The 20,468-nt window shown below is 37.0% G+C and overlaps 1 protein-coding gene across 3 annotated transcripts in view; it reads right to left on the reverse strand.

Annotated features, from left to right (window-relative positions):
* SDK1 (sidekick cell adhesion molecule 1) overlaps positions 1–20,468 on the reverse strand; it is a 1,114,226-nt gene that overhangs the window by 24,816 nt on the left and 1,068,942 nt on the right. For all 3 annotated transcript variants that reach the window (XM_027874762.1, XM_027874760.1, XM_027874761.1), the window contains one exon: positions 6,914–7,078. In XM_027874762.1, the coding sequence (XP_027730563.1) occupies positions 6,914–7,078 (165 nt within the window). The remainder of the gene's footprint in view (positions 1–6,913; positions 7,079–20,468) is intronic.

Raw genomic sequence — 20,468 nt, forward strand, 5'->3', positions numbered from 1 at the left:
CCTCCTTTGACTCTCAATCTAGTACTTTATCTACTGTATCAAGACAGGAAAGGCTTCAGAGAGTTTGTGGGACATGAGTCAGGCCTTGAAGCAAGGATAAGAAAGTGTCTTCTGCATAGTAAGTCCTCAGCAAATGTTGACTTGCTAAGCAGAGAAGTGGGACTGGGGCCATTTCAGGACAGGGAAACAGTTTGAACAGAGGCAAGAAGGTGAGACTTTGCATAGCATCCTTTTGGGGGGGGAGGAATTTGGAGCAGCTTGAGAAATCTTCATTTTGCTAAAGACAACACATTTTGGGACTAAGGCCACATTAAGAGTCAATTCATTGTTGCCTTCATGGTGTCATTTTTTTAGCTATGGGAATTCATGCCAAGTCAGAGGATTAATGGACCAGAAGTCTTGGTCATATGCTTTATCAGCCCTATACTATACACTATTCTGCTTATTATCAAAAATATATGTGTAGGAGGAGGTAAGAGGGAGAAGGGAGGTAGAGATAGGTTTCCCCAAAAAAAGGTAGAGAGAGAAGAAAACATAAGGAGGGTCAGAAGGAATTTCAGACAAGCAGGACAACTTTGAGAGTTCCCTAATTAATGTATTATGTTCTTAAAAATAAAAACAAACTCTACATAAAGAGATTCATGGCTTCACAGTTTCATATACAACTGCCTCTTTTTCTAATACATATGGAAATGCTCACTTTATTTGGTGTTTGTTAAATTCAGAATAAAAACAAAAAAAAAAAACAAGAAATAGGCTTATTTCGTAATTATCAGAGAACTAAAAGAGAAATTAGATAGAGCTGTGTCCCTGGTCAGAAGTAGCACTGTAATTTCAGCTTCTTTAACAACTTATCCATTCCCAATCTTTAGTTTCTGACAAGGGACTATGGTCGAGGGAACAGTTAGGTTCAGCCTTACTCACCTAGAAGCATTTTATAGTTAAGGCAATCTGAAACAACGTGCCTGGGCTCACTTCTGCTCTCTGAAATCTGTAGTAGCTTCAGGCAGCAGGAGTGAGAAAGAAAGTGCCACTAAGAAGGCTGTATGTGCATCAGTGACTAGGGCTGGCTGCCTGACAATGACCTCTTTTCTTTTCCCCTTTCATAGCACCACTTTGTTAGTTAGCACACTGCCTTTAGGATCACAAGATCATAAACTTAGTGCTGGAAGGACCCCAAGTCTAGTCCAAACCCTTCATTTCACAAATGAGGAAACAGTCATTTAGAGTGGTGTCAAAGACTCAAAAGGATTTGAACCCAGGTCTTTTGATCAAGTCCTCTGACTCCAAATCACTTATCCAAAGCACGATTTGACATTCCTTTATCCTTTTAAACTGATTTTACTTGGGTGTGTCATACATACATGCATGCACACACACACAGATATATATGTTGTGTTGTTTGGTCGTTTCAGTCATCTCTGACTTTTCATGACCCCATTTTGAGGTTTTCTTGGCAAAAATATTGGAGTGGTTTGTCATTTCCTTCTCCTGTTCATTTTACAGATGAGGAAACTGAGGCAAACAAGGTTAAGTGACTTGCCCAGGGTCACACAGCTAGTAAGTGTCTGAGGCAGAATTTGAACTTATGAAGATGAGTCTCCCTCATTCCAAGCTTAGTGCTCTATCTACTGTGCCACCTAGCTGCCCATATATGTATGTTGTATATGTATGTATGTGTAAATATATATATGTATATATATATATACACATCCCTCCCTCTGCTCTGTTTATTAAATCTAATTAACATCCTACCTCAGGAAGATTTTCTCATTTCCCTCTCCCCTCCCCCAATCCATTATTGACTCACTGGCTTTAATGGCCATATCCTTGGTGGCTTTGAGGTATAAAATATGTGTATATATGTGCACACATATATAATATACTCTTATACAATCCTATATACACATATATAAGTACATACATATAAATAACTTTTTTCCATCAAGATATGTCTTGTTTATGAGAATCATACCTTAAAGAAAATTCAAAAGAGAGTAATGATCTTAACTGATATCAGAAATAGGTGTCCCAGAGGGAGGCACCTCACGTTCTTGATCAGGGCCTCCCACTCATGCTATGGTGAATTATGTTTGGGGTACCTCGGAAGCCTGGAATTGATATTTCATCTATTGATGCAAAGTACAGGCTCAAGATGGAGTTCCAAGAATGCTTGCAAAATAAACCCCACATCTGGCTTTGAGGGAAATATTTCACCGGAAAAGTGGAAAACGTGTTCACTCCAGGAATAAGTGGGGTGAATTTGCTTCAGATAATGTGGCACCACAGGGTTTCCCAGGAGATGACAGGATTTTGATTTCAAAAGATATAAACAGGTCTTCATGCTTCACATTAAACACTCCATCTAACAAGTCCAAACAAATCCCAGACCTATTGCCCAGAAGTCGCAGAGACAGGCTTTGTGATGTTAAGAAAAGGTCTGAGTGGTTCTATTATGAATATCTCAGTAGGACACAACAGCACCTAATTTTGAGCTGCCTGGGTATGGAAAAAATGCCGTCGGGTGCAGATCCATTTACTTCCCTAAAGGTTGTAATAAATTGAGCACACTCCAGCTGGCAAGTTAAAACTTGCATTTTAGACCCAATGGGATTTCAGAAAAGCATTTAAGTCATGTTCTTAAATGACTTAGAGAGCAAGGGACTTAACTTCAAGCAACCACATGTGCTTGGAATTAACAGTAAGGGGGAAAATACATATATACACACAAATATTATAATGCATTCTATTAACACATATTCAGTACAAAAGAAGAAGTGTTTTCATGGGAGAATGGTACATTCATTAATTCCTTGCTTACCCTTAAAATCGTTCCAAATACATTTTACTGAGCACCCACTGAATCTTTGGCTTTGCAGTTATTTTTGGTTTACAAGGTACAAACTGAACACTCTGCCTGCCCTCACGAAGCTTATAAATTAGTGGGGGAAACAGGATGGATAAATGAAGATGGTCATGTCTATCCATCCATAAATACCTTCACTCAGCCCAACCATCACTTCAAGACCTTTAATCTCTTCTCCCTAGAAGATGCCTAGGAAGATCATTCTACACTTCCTGCCTCCACTGCCTCAGCACCCATTCACTCTTTACAATTTGGCTTCTGACACCCTCTTCCCCCCAACTCTACAGAAACTGTTCTCTCAGTTAATAAATCACAGAATCTCAGAGCCAGAAGAGACTTTACAGATGATCAAGTCCAATCTCTAGACGAACAAAAATCCTCTCTACAACATACCTAATGAGTGATCTGTCACCCCAACTTTGTCTGAAGGCTTCCAGAGAAGGGGAAATTCACTAAGTCCCAGCAATGGCCTACTGTCCTTTTTAATAGTTCTAATCAGAAAGAGCTTCTCAAATCAAATTCAAATTTGCCTCTAGCCATTCTTCCTCATTTTCTATTGAGGCCAATTATAGTAAGATGAATTTGTCTTCCATGAGATAGCCCTTCAAATTTTTCAAGGAAGCTTCATGTTTGCCCTAATCTTCTCTTACAAAGGCTAATCATTCTCAGTTCTTTCAAACAATTCTTCTATACGACATGACCTAAAGGTCCTTCACCATCCTGATCATCTTCTTCTAGATGGCAAATCAATGCTTGTTAATGTCCATTCTACTATCTGGTACCCAGAAATGAAGAGAAAACTAGAGATGTAATTTGACCAAAGCACAGTATAATGGAATTATCATATCCCTAGTCCTGGACACTGACTTGCTCTGAATATATTAAGAAATCATATTAACAGTTTTGGCTCTTATAACATAATCCTGACTTACATTGAACTTGTAGTCCACTGCAGTTATTTTTCAGAAAAACTACTCTCTAGTCACATCTCTGTCATCTTGTACTGTACTTATGAAGTTGATTTTTTTTTAAACCTAATTCAGCCCAATGTTTTAGCTTGTCAAAATCTATTTGGATCTTGACTCTATAATCTAGGGTGTTGGAGGCTATATCTTCAAGTTTCCCAAGTATCCCTCCAAGTTGGTGTCATCTGAAATTTGATTAGTATGCCATTGATGCCTTCACCCAAGTAATTGCTGAAGTGGCTAATAGAATGGGGCCAAGTATAGGTAATTGGAGCACTTTGCTTAGAAACTCACCCTTCCCACTGGCATCAAACCATGAATAATTAATTACTCTTCAGGTCCAACCATTTAACTCATTCCAAATCTGCTTGACTGCTCCACTATCTAATCCACATTTCTCCATCTTGTCCATAAAAATAGTATGAGAGATTGTCAATTTTTTTGCTAACATCTAGGTACCTGTATGTATAGTATTCTCCTGATCTACTAGTATTGAACCTTTTCAAAAAGGAAAATCTGGCATGATCTGTTCTTGATAAAATCATTCTGGTTATTTTGGACCAATGTTTCCCCTTCCAGAAGTTCATTATCCATTCCCTTTAATAATAATACTTGCTAGAATTTTGTGAGGAAATAAGGCAAATTCACTGGCCTATCACTCACAGATTCATTCTCTTCCTTTTTTTTTTAATTGGGGCATTTACTCTTCTCCAGGCTTTTTCATATTCCATGATTTTTCTTTTTTTAAAAATTTAATTAATTAATTAATTTTTAGTTTTCAGCATTCACTTTTATAAAATTCTGCATTCTAAATTCATGATTTTTCAAATATCACTGAAAGTGGCTTAGCTATCACACTTACAGTGCTTTCAGTAACCCAGATGTAGTTCACCTGAGTCTAGTAACTTCAATACAACGAGGGCAGCTAGACACTCTCTTACTAACTCCCTTCTTATCTGGGTTTTAGTTCCCTATTAGCCATTTTCACTCTGTCTTCTCCAATTCAAAACTCATTCTCCTTGGCAGAGAAACAGAAACAAATTAAGTATTGTGAAGTTCTAATCGGGGTCCATTTTCATTCTGTTCAACCTGAGAAGTAGTCCTACCCCTTAATCCTTTTTGAGATATAGCTTTTAAAAAATTATCTTTTTTTATTGCCCTTAGATTTTCTCCAACAGCCTCAGAGCTTTAGCATACCAATACTATTCTTACCTTGCCAAACCTTTCTACTCATCCAATTACTTGCCTTTATTTTTATCTTCTGTACATGTCTTTTAAGGTATCTTAGTTGGTTATATGGTAATATGATTTGCATGATTGAACATATATAATCTATATCAAATTGTTTACTGTCTCAGAGAGGGGAAAGATGTGGGAGGAAGAGAGAAAATTTGTAACTGAATTTTTAAAAAATGAATGTTCAAAATTGTCTTTACATGTAATTGGGTAAAAAAATAAAAGATTAATAAGGAAAAAAATCTAAGTTGGTTGGTCATTTCCCTCATCATGGGAAGATTCATATCAATTTCTTCAAACAATGCCAACTCTTCATTCTCATTTGAAGTGTTTCTCTTCATGTCTTAAGTTCGGTTCATATCTTAAGTTCGGTTCCATGCCACCTGGGGAAATTTTTGCTTTAGGTTTTTAGGCCATCTGGTCCTACTTATCTTTTCTCTGAACCTTTTGAAATCTGATCTCCTAAAATCTGGGTCTCTATGTTTGGATTTTTCTCTCCTCTATCCCAAACTCTCAGGGATATTTCCTCCCCAAAATCCCCATTATATCCATCCTAGCAACCATATCCTCTTTAATAGTTCCTCCATCTTTGAATTTTATATAAATAGAAGTCTCTCTTACTGGCTGCTTCCCCATTTAAAAGGATGAAGTCATTAAAGCAAGCAAATAATTTATCACCATTTTACTTTTGGCAGAAAGAACTCCAGAAGACTCCAGATAATTGAGGTCCTACTTCATGACTACATCATAACTCTGTGCCAGGCTCATGATCTGCTTGCCAAACTACTCATTCATTCCCCCTTTCTGTTCAGGTGTTCTGCTGTATACTCCAATGACAATACTGCTTTGGTTTATGCTTCCATTCATCTTCACCCAAATGCTCTTCACCACACTTTTGTTCTCTTATTCTTGGATTTGCTTACATGATATGTCTTCTTGAAATATGAATTTACTTTGCTTTCCCCCTTCCCAGTACACACACACACGTACACACACACACAAACACACACTTTTATTTAAACTTACATATTTTTATTGAATAAGGTCTATCCTTCCATGGCCATATCACAGTCATGAATATCAACCTAGTGAGGTCAAATTTACCTCAGTGCCTCAGTCCTTTGTTGTTCTTGCTAGCAGTTCCTACTGTAGAAATCAACTGGCAAAAAAACTATTGGGTGTCTACTCCAGAGCTGCCACTTTCCTTTTCACCTCATTAGTATCCTCTTACGTCATTAGCATCTTGATAGCCATATATGACTTTCTTTCCCTTGCCTTACTATTATTTTATTTTTTATACTCACAGGTCTGACTTGCCTTACCAACTTCCTTCTTCTCCTCTGTTAATTCTTCCTTGGGTTCATTGTCTCTTGGAGCTCAAGTGTTCTCCTTCTGCTCCCCCTCTGCCTGTCCTCTTCCTCATCAAGTTCTTTTCCTCCTTCAGCTCTAGCCCTTTCCTTTCAGTATTAATCCTTCTTTTTCTCACCTCCACATCTAAATCAATTTCTGGCCTCCTTCACATTTCTGAAACTTTCCAAATTTACTTTACAATTCTTTCTCTTTCTTTATATACTATATATACAAAAATACTTATACATGCATGCACAAATGTATATATAAACACATATGTATATTGTATACATACAACATATACATACATACACACATATATATATATCATCATCATCATTTTTATTATTTCCCCCACACTTAGCCTCTACCCTGAAACTAAATCCTGCCTTCCACATGTATAACTACTAACTGAACATCATCTGGACCTCACTAGTACCTACAATTCAACATGTCCAAAACTGAACTGATTATCTTCTCCCCTAAACCCCATTACCTGATACAGCTACAGAGGGACTGCTAGGTTCTCCATAGCCAAAATCATTCACTGCCACCACTCGGAATTCATAGGTCACCCCCTGCCGGAGCTTGTCCAAGCTAACAGTGTAGGATGTAGCACTTCGGGGAATGTCCTTCACAAACATATCCCATAGGCCTTCATCTGGAAAGGAAATAAGAAAAAGAACGTGATAGTTATTCTTCTTCTTCCTCTCAAACCTCCAACCCAATGGAATTATTCCATTGTAAATGGTTGCCATTTCTGGCATCAGCGAGGACCAATGCTTGTGCTGATGGTAATACATAATTATTCAAGAATGGATTATCTTTGCCTTCTTCCTCTGGACCAATGACGTGTTTTGGTTCTTGGGGCATGAGGAATAATAATAGGGAAACCTTATAACATGAGGTGAGATAATATTTTTAAAGCACTTAGCACAGTGCCTGAGACATGGTAGGCTCTATATAAGTGCTTAATAAATGCTCGCTCCCTTGCCTCCCTGTTTCCTTCAAATCAATTCTCATATCTCACACCAAGCAGACGTCATATCAATACTCCAATACTTCATGGGGGTTCTATGGCTAAAATATTCATCACCAAATGCCAGCAAAAAAAAATACAGAAAAGAGGTGAGCTCTCTTTTATTTAGGCTAGTTTTTGGACATCAGATCCAATCTGCCACTGAGACTACACTCAAAATCTTCCCAGAAAAACAGAAGCTAAAAAAGCATGCCTTTCCTTGGCACAGCACTTAGGAACTCAGGATCACCTTCTGATGCCAAAATGAGGCATTAGAGTAAGTTTTTATGGAGGGTACACAGTGGATTAGGAATTATGTCCTCAGGCCACCCCCTAGGTACGCAAGTATCTCCCACCCAAGTCCTCTTTTCCCTAAAGTGCTCAATTCTCCAGATCCAGACCTTCCTAAACTTGATCCATTCAATCAAAAATATTTCCTTGTCTCTCTCTCCCTCACCATCCTTGATCTCTCAAAGTTTTCCTTTACAAAAACCAATTCAACAGCCTTCTTCTGGAGACACAAACAAATGTGTCTCTGATAGCAGAGATTCAGGTACTGTGATAGACTGGAGAAGTGGATCTATTCCTCAACAAATGCTATATATACAGTCACCCATTTTTTTTTGCCTAGATTCAATGTCAATGTCCTGAAGCTACATTTGTATAATCCCATTAGGCCTCCACAAAGCTCAGTGATAAATTCTATCACTGTATTTAAAGATTATGTACTTCCCTGAACTAGGCTAGTATACCAAGTGAGTGTTGTCTAAAGAAACTTTTTTTAAAGTAACATGTGAGAAGAGAATGTCAAAAGGAAGGATACAACATGTAAATGGAGAAGCACATTTGCCATAATTTGAGAATATACATACTAAGTGTCTGCAAAATGAGTGTAGACCAAATGATCTCTAAGGTCCTTTCCAGATCTGACTTCCTATGATTTGATTAAAAGTAAGGTTTCTTATTTTAGCATGAGGCTTTCTTCAGAGTTAACTGAATGACAACATACAGGGTATTCCAAAAGTCTTAATAAAGTTTAAAGCTTTATTTGTTTAAGCTAATAAATGTTTGGGGGAAAAATGTATTTAATACCTTAAGCTATTAAAGTTTAAAACTTCACTAAGAGTTTTAGGACACCCTGCACATTGAAATCTTTAAGAGAGGTATTGTTGTTGGGTCATTTCAGTTGTGTCCAACTCTTTGTAACCCTTTTGAGGTTTTCTTGGTAAAGATACTAGAGTGGTTTGCCATTTCCTTCTCCAGCTCATTTTACAGATGAGGAAACTGAGGCTAAAAGAATTAAGTGACTTGTCCAAGGTCACACAGCTAGTAATTCTGAAGCTGGATTTGAACTCAGAAACATGAGTCTTCCTAACTCCAAGCCTGAGATTCTGTGCACTGTGCCATTGAGCTGCTCCTCTAAGAGAGGGAGTTTGCTGTATACTGTATCCAAGGTATCTACTTCTTTTATGTAGAATATATTATACATACATACATATATATATTTCAAACATTTACTAGGCTTATGACTTTAAATTTTAAATATGAAATGAATAAATTAAAATTTAAATATGAAAAATTCATTAATACAACTTTTATTGAACAAAATGTCTATATCAGAATATCTATTTCAAATCATATGATGAATTACTAATTATATACACATATATGTATATGTATATACATATATATATACACATATGGATATTTCTATCCTTTCTACATGTAGATCTTGGGAAGGGGGAAAAGATTTTTTGAGAAAAGAAAAATATTTACATATATAGGTGCCTATGACCCTGACAGCTTTATAGAAAGACCTGCAATCTACTTAAATCATTATCATCCTATACTGCAAAGCACCAGATATGTTCAAATGGATTTTCCCAACAGTAAATAATAATGAAATTTCTGGCATATATGTCTATACTTGCCTGGGATTTATAGACCACTAAAGTCTTACTGCGCTATTTAAGTTCCTATATTCATATACTGAATGAGGTAATGTATGTGAAAGTGCTTTGAAGAGTATAAAGCCCTGTTCAAGTGTAAGGCATTATTATTATTGCTATATATCCATTTATAGCTAGGCTCATTTTTCAGGGAGATTGTCATTACTGCAGTAAACTCAAAATGGCAATGTTTAGCCTAGGCCTATCTAGTCTAAAACATTTATATTCAACACTGGAAGAGACTCAGAGATGTCAGAGCTGAAAGGGACCTTAAGAAAGCATCTCATTTAACTCTCTCATTTTATCTATAAAGGAGTTCAGGCCTCAAGAGGTTAATTGTTACATGAGGTTCAATTGAAGGAACAGGAGATATCCCCTTGTTTTCCTGATTCCATGCCTTAGCTTACACTGCTACCTAACAGGTTCTGCCTCACACTACTACCTAACTGGGTCCCCCCTCACATTTCTTCTTAAAAAAATTATTATATACTTTAATTTTATTTATTTTTCCCACTTACTAGTATTTTATTTTTTTCCAATTACGTGCAAAGATGGTTTTCAACACTCACTTTTATAAAATTTTGAGTTCCAAATTTTTCTCCTTCTCTCAAGACAGCAAGCAATCTGATATAGGTTATACATGTACAATCATAATAAACATATTTTCACATTAGTCATGTTGTAAAAGAAGAATCAGCACAAAAGAAAAAAAAAAGAAAAAGAAAAAAAAAAAACAACCACCCCCCCCCCCCCCAACATAGTATACTTCAATCTGCATTCAGACTCCATAGTTCTTTCTCTGGATGTGAATAGTATTTTCCATTGTGAGTCCTTTGGAATTGTCTTGGATCACTGTATTGCTGAGAAGAGCTAAGTCATTCATACTTGATTATCACATAATGTTGCTGTTACTTGTGTACAGTGTTTTCCTGCTTCTGCTCACTTCACTCAACATCAGTTCATGTAAATCTTTCCAGGTTTTTTCTGAAATACTCCTGCTCATCATTTCTTATAGCACAAGAGTACTCCATTACATTCATATACCACAACTTGTTCAGCCATTCCCCAATTGATGGGCATCCTCTCAATTTCCAATTCTTTGCCACTACCACAAAACGAGCTGTTATAAATACTTTTGTACATTTAGGTCCATTTCCCTTTTTTGTGATTTCTTTCGGATACAGACCTACTAGTGGTATTGCTGGATCAAAGGGTATGCACAGACTAGTTGTCCTTTGGGCATAATTCCAAATTGCTCTCCAGAATGGTTGGATCAGTTCACAACTCCACCAACAATGCATTAGTGTTCCAATTTTCCCACATCTTCTCCAACATTTATCATTTCCTTTTTCTGTCATATTAGCCAATCTGGTAGGTATAAGTTGGTACCTCAGAGTTGTTTTAATTTACATTTCTCTAATTAATAGTGATTTAGAGCATTTTTATATGACTATAGATAGTTTTGATTTTTTTCATCTGAAAACTGCCTGTTTATATCCTTTGGACATTTGTCAACTGGGAATGGCTTGTATTCCTATAAATTTGATTCAGTTCTCTATATATTTGAGAAATGAGGCTTTTATCAGAAACATTGGCTATAAGAATTATTTCCCAGCTTTCTGCTTTCCTTCTAATCTTGGTTGCATTGTTTTTGTGCAAAATCTTTTTAATTTAATATAATCAAAGCTATCCATTTTACATTTCATAATGTTCTTGATCTCTTGTTTGGTTATAAATTCTTTCCTTCTCCATAGATCTAACAGGTAAACTATTCCTTGATCTCCTGTTTATGCCTAAATCATATACCCATTTTGACTTTGTCTTGGTATATAGTGTGAGATGTTAGTTTATGCCTAGTTTCTGCCATACTCTTTTCCAGTTTTCCCAGCAGTTTTTGTCAAATAGTGAGTTCATATCCCAGAAGCTGGAGTCTTTGGGTTTATCAAACAGTAGATTACTATAGTCATTTACTGCTGTGTCTTGTGCACATGATTTATTTTATTAATCCATCACTTATTTCTTTGCCAGTATCAAATAGTTTTGATGACTGTCATTTCATAATATAGTTTTAGATCTGGTATGGCTAGGCCATCTTTCTTTTCTTTTTTCTTTTTCCATCAATTCCCTTGATAGTCTTAACTTTTTGTTCTTCCAGATGAATATTGTTATCTTTTCTAGCTCTATAAAATAGTTTGATAGCTTGGTATGGCACTGAATAAGTAAATTAATTTAGGTAGAACTATCATTTTTATAATATTAGCTCGGGGGGGCAGAGCCAAGATGGCAGGGTAAAAGCAGTGACTTGCTTGAGCTCTCCCCCATACCCATCCAAATACCAGTAAAAAATGGCTCTAAACAAATTCTAAAGCAGCAGAACCCACAAAAATACAGAGTGAAACAAATTTCCAGCCCATCACACAGGGCTGGGAGGGGAGCGCAGCTCGGCGTGGGCACGCAGGCCACCGCAAACCTAGAGCAGGCCTCAGAGGACTGAATCCTGGGCAGCTGTGGCTGATTCCAGACTTCTCAACTCATGAACTCTAATGACAACTTAGAGGGTTGGTAGGAAAAGTCTGTGTCTGCAGTGGTGAGAGAGAAGCATGGTGGGGTCCCAGCTCCATTCCCCAATTGAGGCCCCAGGGTGGCGGCTGCCTCCAGAGCTTCTGGCCCACAGACTGAGGGGGAATCAAGTGGCTGATCTGAGGGGGATCTCTCTGCTGGTGCAGGATTCTCTTGCTTTGCCTGTGCTTGGATCTGGGTCACAGTTCTGGGTGCCCGTCCTAAGGTGAGGAGTGCTGCCATGGTGGAGCTTGTAGTGGCTGTGGAGAGGAAATCCTCCTCACAGTTCCAAGACAGAAAAGAGTGCTAGGCCAGAGCACAGGCCAGGAAAGGAGCAAACACCTTGCCCCTTATATCACATTGGAAGAACTGAAAATTTTCAGATCACTAGAAGTGTCTCTGAAAACAGCTGCACAAAAACCCCTGAAGCTTGGGACAGTACATTCTCTACACTGGAAGCAGATCCTACCTTAACAAAGAGTTCATAACTCAAGTAATTGGCCGGGATCATGAGCAAGCAGTGAAAAAAGAGTCAGACTATAGAATCTTTCCTTGGTAACAAAGAAAATCAAAACATACAACCAGAAGAAGACAATACAGTCAAAGCTCCTACATCCAAAGCCTCCAAGAAAAATATGAATTGGTCCCAGGCCCTGGAAGAGCTCCAAAAGGATTTTAAGAAGCAAGTAAGAGAAGTAGAGGAAAAACTGAGAGTGATGCAAGAAAATCATGAAAAACAAGTCAACAGCTTGCTAAAGGAGACCCAAAAAATACTGAAGAAAATAACAACTTAAAAAATAGCCTAACCCAAATGGCAAAAGAGGTCCAAAAAGCCAGTGAGGAGAAGAATGCCTCAAAAAGCAAAATTGGCCAAATGGAAAAGGAAGTCCAAAAGCTCACTGAAGAAAATACTTCCTTAAAAATTAGAATGGAGAAATTGGAAGCTAGCAATTTTATGAGAAATCAAGACACTGTAAAACAAATTCAAAAGAATGAAAAAATAGAAAACAATGTGAAATATCTCATTGGAAAAACAACTGACCTGGAAAATAGATCCAGGAGAGAGAATTTAAAAATTATTGGACTACCTGAAAGCCATGACCAAAAAAAAGAGCCTAGACATCATCTTTAAAGGAATTATCAAGGAAAACTGCCCTGATATTTTAGAACCAGAGGGCAAAATAGAAATTGAAAGAATCCACCGATCACCTCCTGAAAGAGATCCCCAAATGAAAACTCCTAGGAATATTGTAGCCAAATTCCAGAGTTCCCAGGTCAAGGAGAAATTGCAAGCAGCCAAAAAGAAACAATTCAAGTATTGGGGAAACACAATCAGGATAACACAAGATTTAGCAGCTTCTACATGAAGGGACTGCAGGGCTTGGAATATAGTATTCTGGAGGGCAAAGGAGATAGGATTACAACCAAGAATCACCTACCCAGCAAAACTGAGCATAATCCTTCAGGGGAAAAAATGGAAATTCAGTGAAATAGAGGATTTTCAAGCATTCCTGAGGAAAAGACCAGAGCTGAACAGAAAATTTGACTTTCAGATACAAGACTCAAAAGAAACATGAAGAGGTAAACAGGAAAGAGAAATCATAAGAGACTTATTAAGGTTGAATTGTTTACAGTTACATTCTGCATGGAAAGATGATATTTGTAACTCATGAGTCCTTTTTCAGTATTAGAGTAGTTGGAGGGGAAAAAACATGTGTATGTGTATATAGATAGATAGATAGATAGACAGACAGACATAAATAGAGGGCATAGGGTGAGTTGAAGATGGAGGGGTACTATCTGGAGAATAAAGATAAGGGGTGAGAGAGGATTATACTGGGAGAAGGAGAAAGGGAGAGGTAGAATGGGGTAAATTATCTCACATAAAACAGACAAGAAAAGGCTTTTACAATGGAGGGGAAGGTGAGAGGGAATGAGTGAATCTTATTCTCTTTGGATTTGGCTTAAGGAGAGAATAACATACACACTCAATTGGGTATGGAAATCTATCTTACCCTACAGAAAACAGGGGGGGAAGGGGACAAGAGAGCAGGAGGATGGTCAGATTGGGGGAGGGGGTAATCAGAAGCCAACACTTCTAAAGAGGGACAGGATCAAAAGAGAGAATAGAATAAATGGAGGGGTGGGATAGGATGAAGGGAAATATATTTAGTTTTTCACAACATGACTACTATGGAAGTGTTTTGCATGACTACACATGTACAACCTGTATTAAGTTGCTTGCCTTCTCAGTGGGGGGTGGGGGGTGGGGAGGGAGGAAGGGAGAAAATTTGGAACCCAAAATTTAAAAAAAACAAATGATAAAAAAAACTTTTGTTTTCATAGGCAACTGGGAAATAAGATATACATGAAATGGTGTATAGAAATCTATCTTGCCCTACATGAAAATTGAAGGGGAAGGGGATAAGAAAAGGGCAGGAGAGATAGAAAGGAGGGCAGATTAGGGATATTCAGAATGCATGCTGTTTGGGGATAGGGGGAGGGACGAGATGGGGAAAAAATATGGAACTCAAAATCTTATGAAAGTGAATGTTGAAAACTAAAAATAAATAAATTAATTAATTTAAAATTCAAAAAAATAATATTAGCTCAGCCTACCCATGAGCAATTGATATTCTTCCAATTGTTTAGATCTGACTTTATTGGTGTGAAAAGTGTTTTGTAATTGTGTTCATATAGTCCCTGGGTTTGTTTTGGCAGTAGACTCCCAAATATTTTATATCATCTACAGTTATTTTAAATGGAATTTCTCTTTCTCTCTCTTGTTGTTGGGCTTTGTTGGTAATAAATAGAAATGCTTATGATTTGTGTGGGTTTATTTTATATCCTGCAACTTTGCTAAAGTTATTAATTATTTCAAGTAGTTTTTTAGTTGGTTCTCTAAGATTTTCTAAGCATACCATTATATCATCTGCAAAGAGTGATAGTTTTGTTTCCTTATTACCTAGTCTAATTTCTTCAATTTTCTTTTGTTCTCATTGCTAAAACTAACATTTCTAGTACTTTACAGAATAATAGTGGTGATAATGGACATCCTTGTTTCACCCCTGATCTTACTGGGAAAGCTTTTAGCTTATCCCCATTACAGAGAAGGCTTGCTGCTGGTTTTAGATAGAAACTACTTATAATTTTAAGGAAAATTCCATTTATTCCTATGCTCTCTAGTGTTTTTAATGGGAATGGGGGTTATATTTTGTCAAAAGCTTTTTCTGCCTCTATTGAGATAATTATATGATTTCTGTTAGTTTTGTTATTGATATGGTCAATTATGCTGATAGTTTATTAATTATTAAATATTAATAATTATAATAGTTAATATTAAACCAGCCCTGCATTTCTGGTATAAGTCCCACCTGGGCATAGTGTATTATCCTCATGATAAATTGCTATAATCTTTATGCAAATATATATATATGCATATGTATGTATGTATATATATTTAATTTTTGCATCAATATTCATTAGGGAAATTGGTCTATAATTTTCCTTCTCTGTTTTAGTTCCTGGTTTAGGTATCAGCACCATATTTTGTCATAAAAGGAATTTGTTGGGGCAGCTAGGTGGCGCAGTGGAGAGAGCACCAGTCCTGGAGTCAGGAGGACTTGAGTTCAAATCCGGCCTGGGACACATAACACTCACTAGCTGTGTGACCCTAGGCAAGTCACTTAACCCCACTGCCTGGGGGGAAAAAAAAGGAATTTGTTAGGACTCTTTCTTTGCCTATTTTCCCAAATGGTTTATATAGTATTGGAATCAATTGTTCTTTAAATGTTTGGCAGAATTCGCTTGTAAATCCATCTGGCCCTGGAAATATTTTCTTAGGGAGTTCACTGATGGCTTGTTCCATTTCTTTTTCTAAAATGGGGTCAAGAATTTTATTTCCTTTTCTGTTAATCTGCCCAATTTATGTTTTTATAAATATTCATACATTTCACTTAGCAGATTTATTGGCATACAGTTAGGCAAAATAGATCCTAATTATTGCTTTAATTTCCTCTAAGTTGGTGGTGAATTCACCCTTTTCATTTTTGATACTAGTGATTTGGTTTTCTTCTTTCCTTTTTTTAATCAAATTAACCAAAGATTGGGCCAGCAAGGTGGCGCAGTGGATAGAGCACTGGCCCTGAAGTCAGGAGGACCTGAGTTCAAATCCGGCCTCAGACCAAACACTTGACACTTACTAGCTATGTGACCCGGCGCAAGTCACTTAACCGTAATTGCTTCACCCCAGACACATACACAAAAATAACTGCAGATTTATCTATTTTATTGGGTTTTTTTTTCTTAAACCAGCTGTTAGCTTTATTTATTAGTTCAAGAATTTTCTTACTTACAATTGTATTAATCTCTCCTTTGATTTTCAGAATTTCTCATTTGGTATTTAATTGGGGATTTTTAATTTGTTCTTTTTCTAGCTTTTTTAATTTCATGCCCAAATCATTGATCTGCTTTTTCTCTATTTTATTCATGTAAGCATTTAGAGATATAAAATTTTCCCTAATTACTACTTTGGCTGCATTTCCATAAATTTTGGTATATTGTCTCATTATTGTTGTTCTCTTTGATGAAATTATTAATTGTTTCTCACATATCTTTCTACTGATGCCCTTCATTCCTTTCAAGTCACACCTCGGATGTCATCCCCATTGTGAAGCCTCCCCTGCATACTACCTGGCAAGTTTTCTATTTACAGATTTTTCTTAGTACTTTGCATCTTCCCTTTCCATTTTCATTATTAGCATATTTATTCATGTTCTTGTCCTCTCATCACTAGATAATAGACACAATAAATATTTCTTTAATTGAATGGAGAAGAGAAGACTTGCAGGAGGTGGTAGGGAGGGGGGAGGTAACGTAGCTAACTTCACATGTTAATTTCTAAGTTGGAAAGGGCATTAGCGACCAGCTAGTCCAATCAACACCTGAAGAAAAACAATCCTTATTATAACACACTCACCAAGTGACCAACTTTTGCTAAACCTCGCAGCTAAATCTAATTGTTAAAAGTTTTTTTTTTTTTCTTAGAGAAAATCTAGATTGCCTCTTTGCAACTGGAACGCATTGCTCCTACTTCTATCCTCCGGCAAGCACTTGAAGACGGCTGCCATGTTTCCCCTGAACATCTTTCTTCAACCTAATCATTCCTCATTCCTTCAACAAAGGTTTTACAGAGATGCTGGCTCCAAGTTAGGATCTGAAAGAAGGGAAAGACATCAATAGAAAGAGATGCAAGAGAAAACCTAATCCAAGCATATGTGACAGTATGAGCAAAAACATGGAATCAGGAGAGCAAGGTGGCATTCCCAGCTCCCTCAGCTGAACTTCATGTAGCCTCATATGGCATCATCTCCAGGCATTTCATTCTTCTGAATGCTCTCCAGCTCATCAATATCTTTTCCAAAATGTGGTGCTCAGAACTGAACACAATACTCCAGATGAATTCTGACCAGGGTAGAGCACAACAATAGAACTGGTTTCCTTTGTAATCCTATGCATTTAATTTTATGCATTTGAATGCCTTATTATGAGAAGTGTTCCATAGGCTTTACCAGATCGTCAATAGGGTCAAATTCAAAAAAGGTTAAGAACCCCTGGAGTCCTAGACACTCTGTCAGAGTACAGCAGAATTATCACCTCATTATTCATGTAATCAAAGCCTCTCAAGGTAGACCAAGATCCCATTAGCCTTTTTAGCTGCCATGTCACTTGACTAACTTGTACTGATCTTTTTTTTTGGGGGGGGGCTAGGCAATGGGGTTAAGTGACTTGTTCAGGGTCACACAGCTAGTGAGTGTTATGTGTCTGAGGTCAGATTTGAACTCAGGTCCCCCTGACTCCAGGGCCGGTGCTCTATCCACTGCACCATCTAGCTGCCCCACTTGTATTGATCTTGCAGTCCACTAAAATCTCAAGATCTTTTTCAGATCATGCCTCTTCTATCTTGTTGGACAGATCCATCCAACCCAAAAGGCCACGTCTCTTTTTATTCTGAGGCTACAAAAAACAAAGACAACACTACTATGACTTTAAAAAGTAATGCTATGATGTCCAATTAACAACTTCTTGACATTAAAGGTCTAGTATGATGATTTTAGGCAGATAGAAAGTAGGCAAACTTTCTTAAGTTAGTTCTGTGCATGTCCTTTGCATTCATGTTTGTATAATGCTTTTCTACTATAGAAAAAAAATATGAATATTTCACCCCTAGCCCCAAAGGACATATTTTATTTTAAGCACACTGTCACAGCTCCAAGAATTGTGTGGGTTTTTCATAAAAACATTTTAAAATATTGATACAGCTCCTCAACACAGAACAATTTATTTGGCAATCCATTTACATTGAGAAATGCTTGGAAAGAAAAAAGTCACAACAGAGAGTTTTTTCCTGAATTAAGGGGAAGAAAACCCTCACATTTTATTTTTCTTAATTTCATCTCAAAAAGAATTAACATATAGAGTATTTTAAATACAAGTTTTCCTTCACCAGGCAATTTATCCCAATAAATATTTACATCAAAATGACGTTTAAAAAAGCCAGAGAAGGGTGTCTTGGCAGTTCTGAAATTGGCCTCTCAATTTCTTTACTGTGGATTGTTTTTCTCATTTATGTTATGCTGTGAAATATCTCAATAAATGAATGATGGAGAAAACTGTTTCCACAAATTAGTAAAATTTAACATCATAGAACCATCAGCAATAATGAGATTTGTACAACTTATTTCCCAGGCACCATGCTAATCCCTGGTCCTTTGATTTTTGTCTTAATTAATACTTGAGAAGGTGGCAGGGGCTCATTTTTTGTTAAAATGAGTAATAATATTTATAAGTGAGATCCACTCGACCTTCAATTACCCAGATATGGATTACCACATGTGTTCGGATTTTCAAAATTCTCTTGGTCAACCAGCTGGTTTTTAGTTACCTTGTCTCACTTTCAGGCACTGTATATTCAGAGAAGGAAAATCCATTTTAATAAAATCCCAAGCCAAATAAGAAGGAAAAATATCTGCTGCTATAAAAGGCAACCATGGTCAATTACAAATCAAAATATAAGGAACTTCGTGGCTCTCTCCCATTGTTCCTCCTACATTATGGTTGATTGCTGACAGTTACATCTGATAATTAAAAGACATAAAAGTTGTCACTTTCCCATTTTAAAAGAAGTAATACTAGATATGATATTCTGAGCTGTGGACTTAGACATTCATTTTGGGGCCTTATGAGATGTTGCAACCAGAGACTACATCTCTCTACTTCCTCCTACAGAATGGAGATGAAGAAGATGGCCTAAGAATTACGAACTTAAACATTAAGATTCTCTTTATGGCTCAGGTTTGGGAGGTGATCTGGACCATGCAACCTAACTCTAATGTCTTGCTTTATGCATTTGCAAATGAATTCAGTAAGAAAAAGTTATATGAAGGACCTGAATATCAACCACTACGGCAGAGCTAAATTGTACTACTGTTGGGGGTGGGGCCTGGGGTATGATAGTACAGACACAAATGAAGTTCAGTGGAATTACTGGCAAAGATGCTGTTGGCAAGGCACAAATTCAGGGAAATCACTATAGCCTGCAACCTATTCATCACAAAATCATATCCTAGTCAGTCTTAGGTTACTGATCAGTGGGAATCAGCACATCTGTCTAGGAATCTAAGTAGCACAGCTGCTTTTCTAGGTCTGAACTAGATAATCCTTAGAGTCTAGTTTCAGCTCAAAAATTTCAAAGGGTATGTAAATAATAGAATAAATGACAATAATAAATAGCAAATAATAAAAATATTTTTCTCCTCTCCCTTTAGTTTAATACTTATTCACCAGAAAATACAAAATGGCTTAATGATCAAGTTCTTTAGGATCACCGTTCTTTTTTTTCTTTCTAGTATAAATATTTTCTGATATCAATGACCAGCTTCATGCTTTGCTCACATAATAAATCGACTTTCGTCTTTCATCCTAAAATTTGTCCCTCCAGGGAATCAAAAGCATGTGAAAGCAGAAGCAATGTCCAAATAAGCCTGGAGACAATAATGGCTCTTTTCCAAATTCAACTTGAGCCCAATTCAGGTACATTCATGGGCTTTGTGCTCAATTTATCCCTCGAACGTACTGAACAGAATTGTGCACTGCAGGCATTAGAGCAGACATGGCGTCAACACAAAAGTTTGATTTCATGGACAATTAAACAGGGTCTCCATGCTGAATGAAACTGTCATTCACTACCAGAGACTTCGGGTTCTGCTAACATAGAAGAACCAACACATGACTGTCAGCCCGGAGCTTTGAGGAGATGGAAACCTGTCAATGGCTTATTTCTTAAACACTGACATTTTTCTTTGAGCAACAGGGCAGACCCCACTATCAACTTAACTGGAATGCATAGGCAGATAGACAAGGGCCAAATTGTGGGATAAATACATATGATAAAAAAAAATGATTGATTTATCTCATCTTTTAATTCCAGAAAGGAAGAAGACTTAACAGAATGCCAGAAAAGAAAG

The sequence above is a fragment of the Vombatus ursinus genome, unplaced genomic scaffold, assembly GCF_900497805.2.
Source record: "Vombatus ursinus unplaced genomic scaffold, bare-nosed wombat genome assembly UNPS02014807.1, whole genome shotgun sequence".
Lineage (NCBI taxonomy): Eukaryota > Metazoa > Chordata > Mammalia > Diprotodontia > Vombatidae > Vombatus > Vombatus ursinus.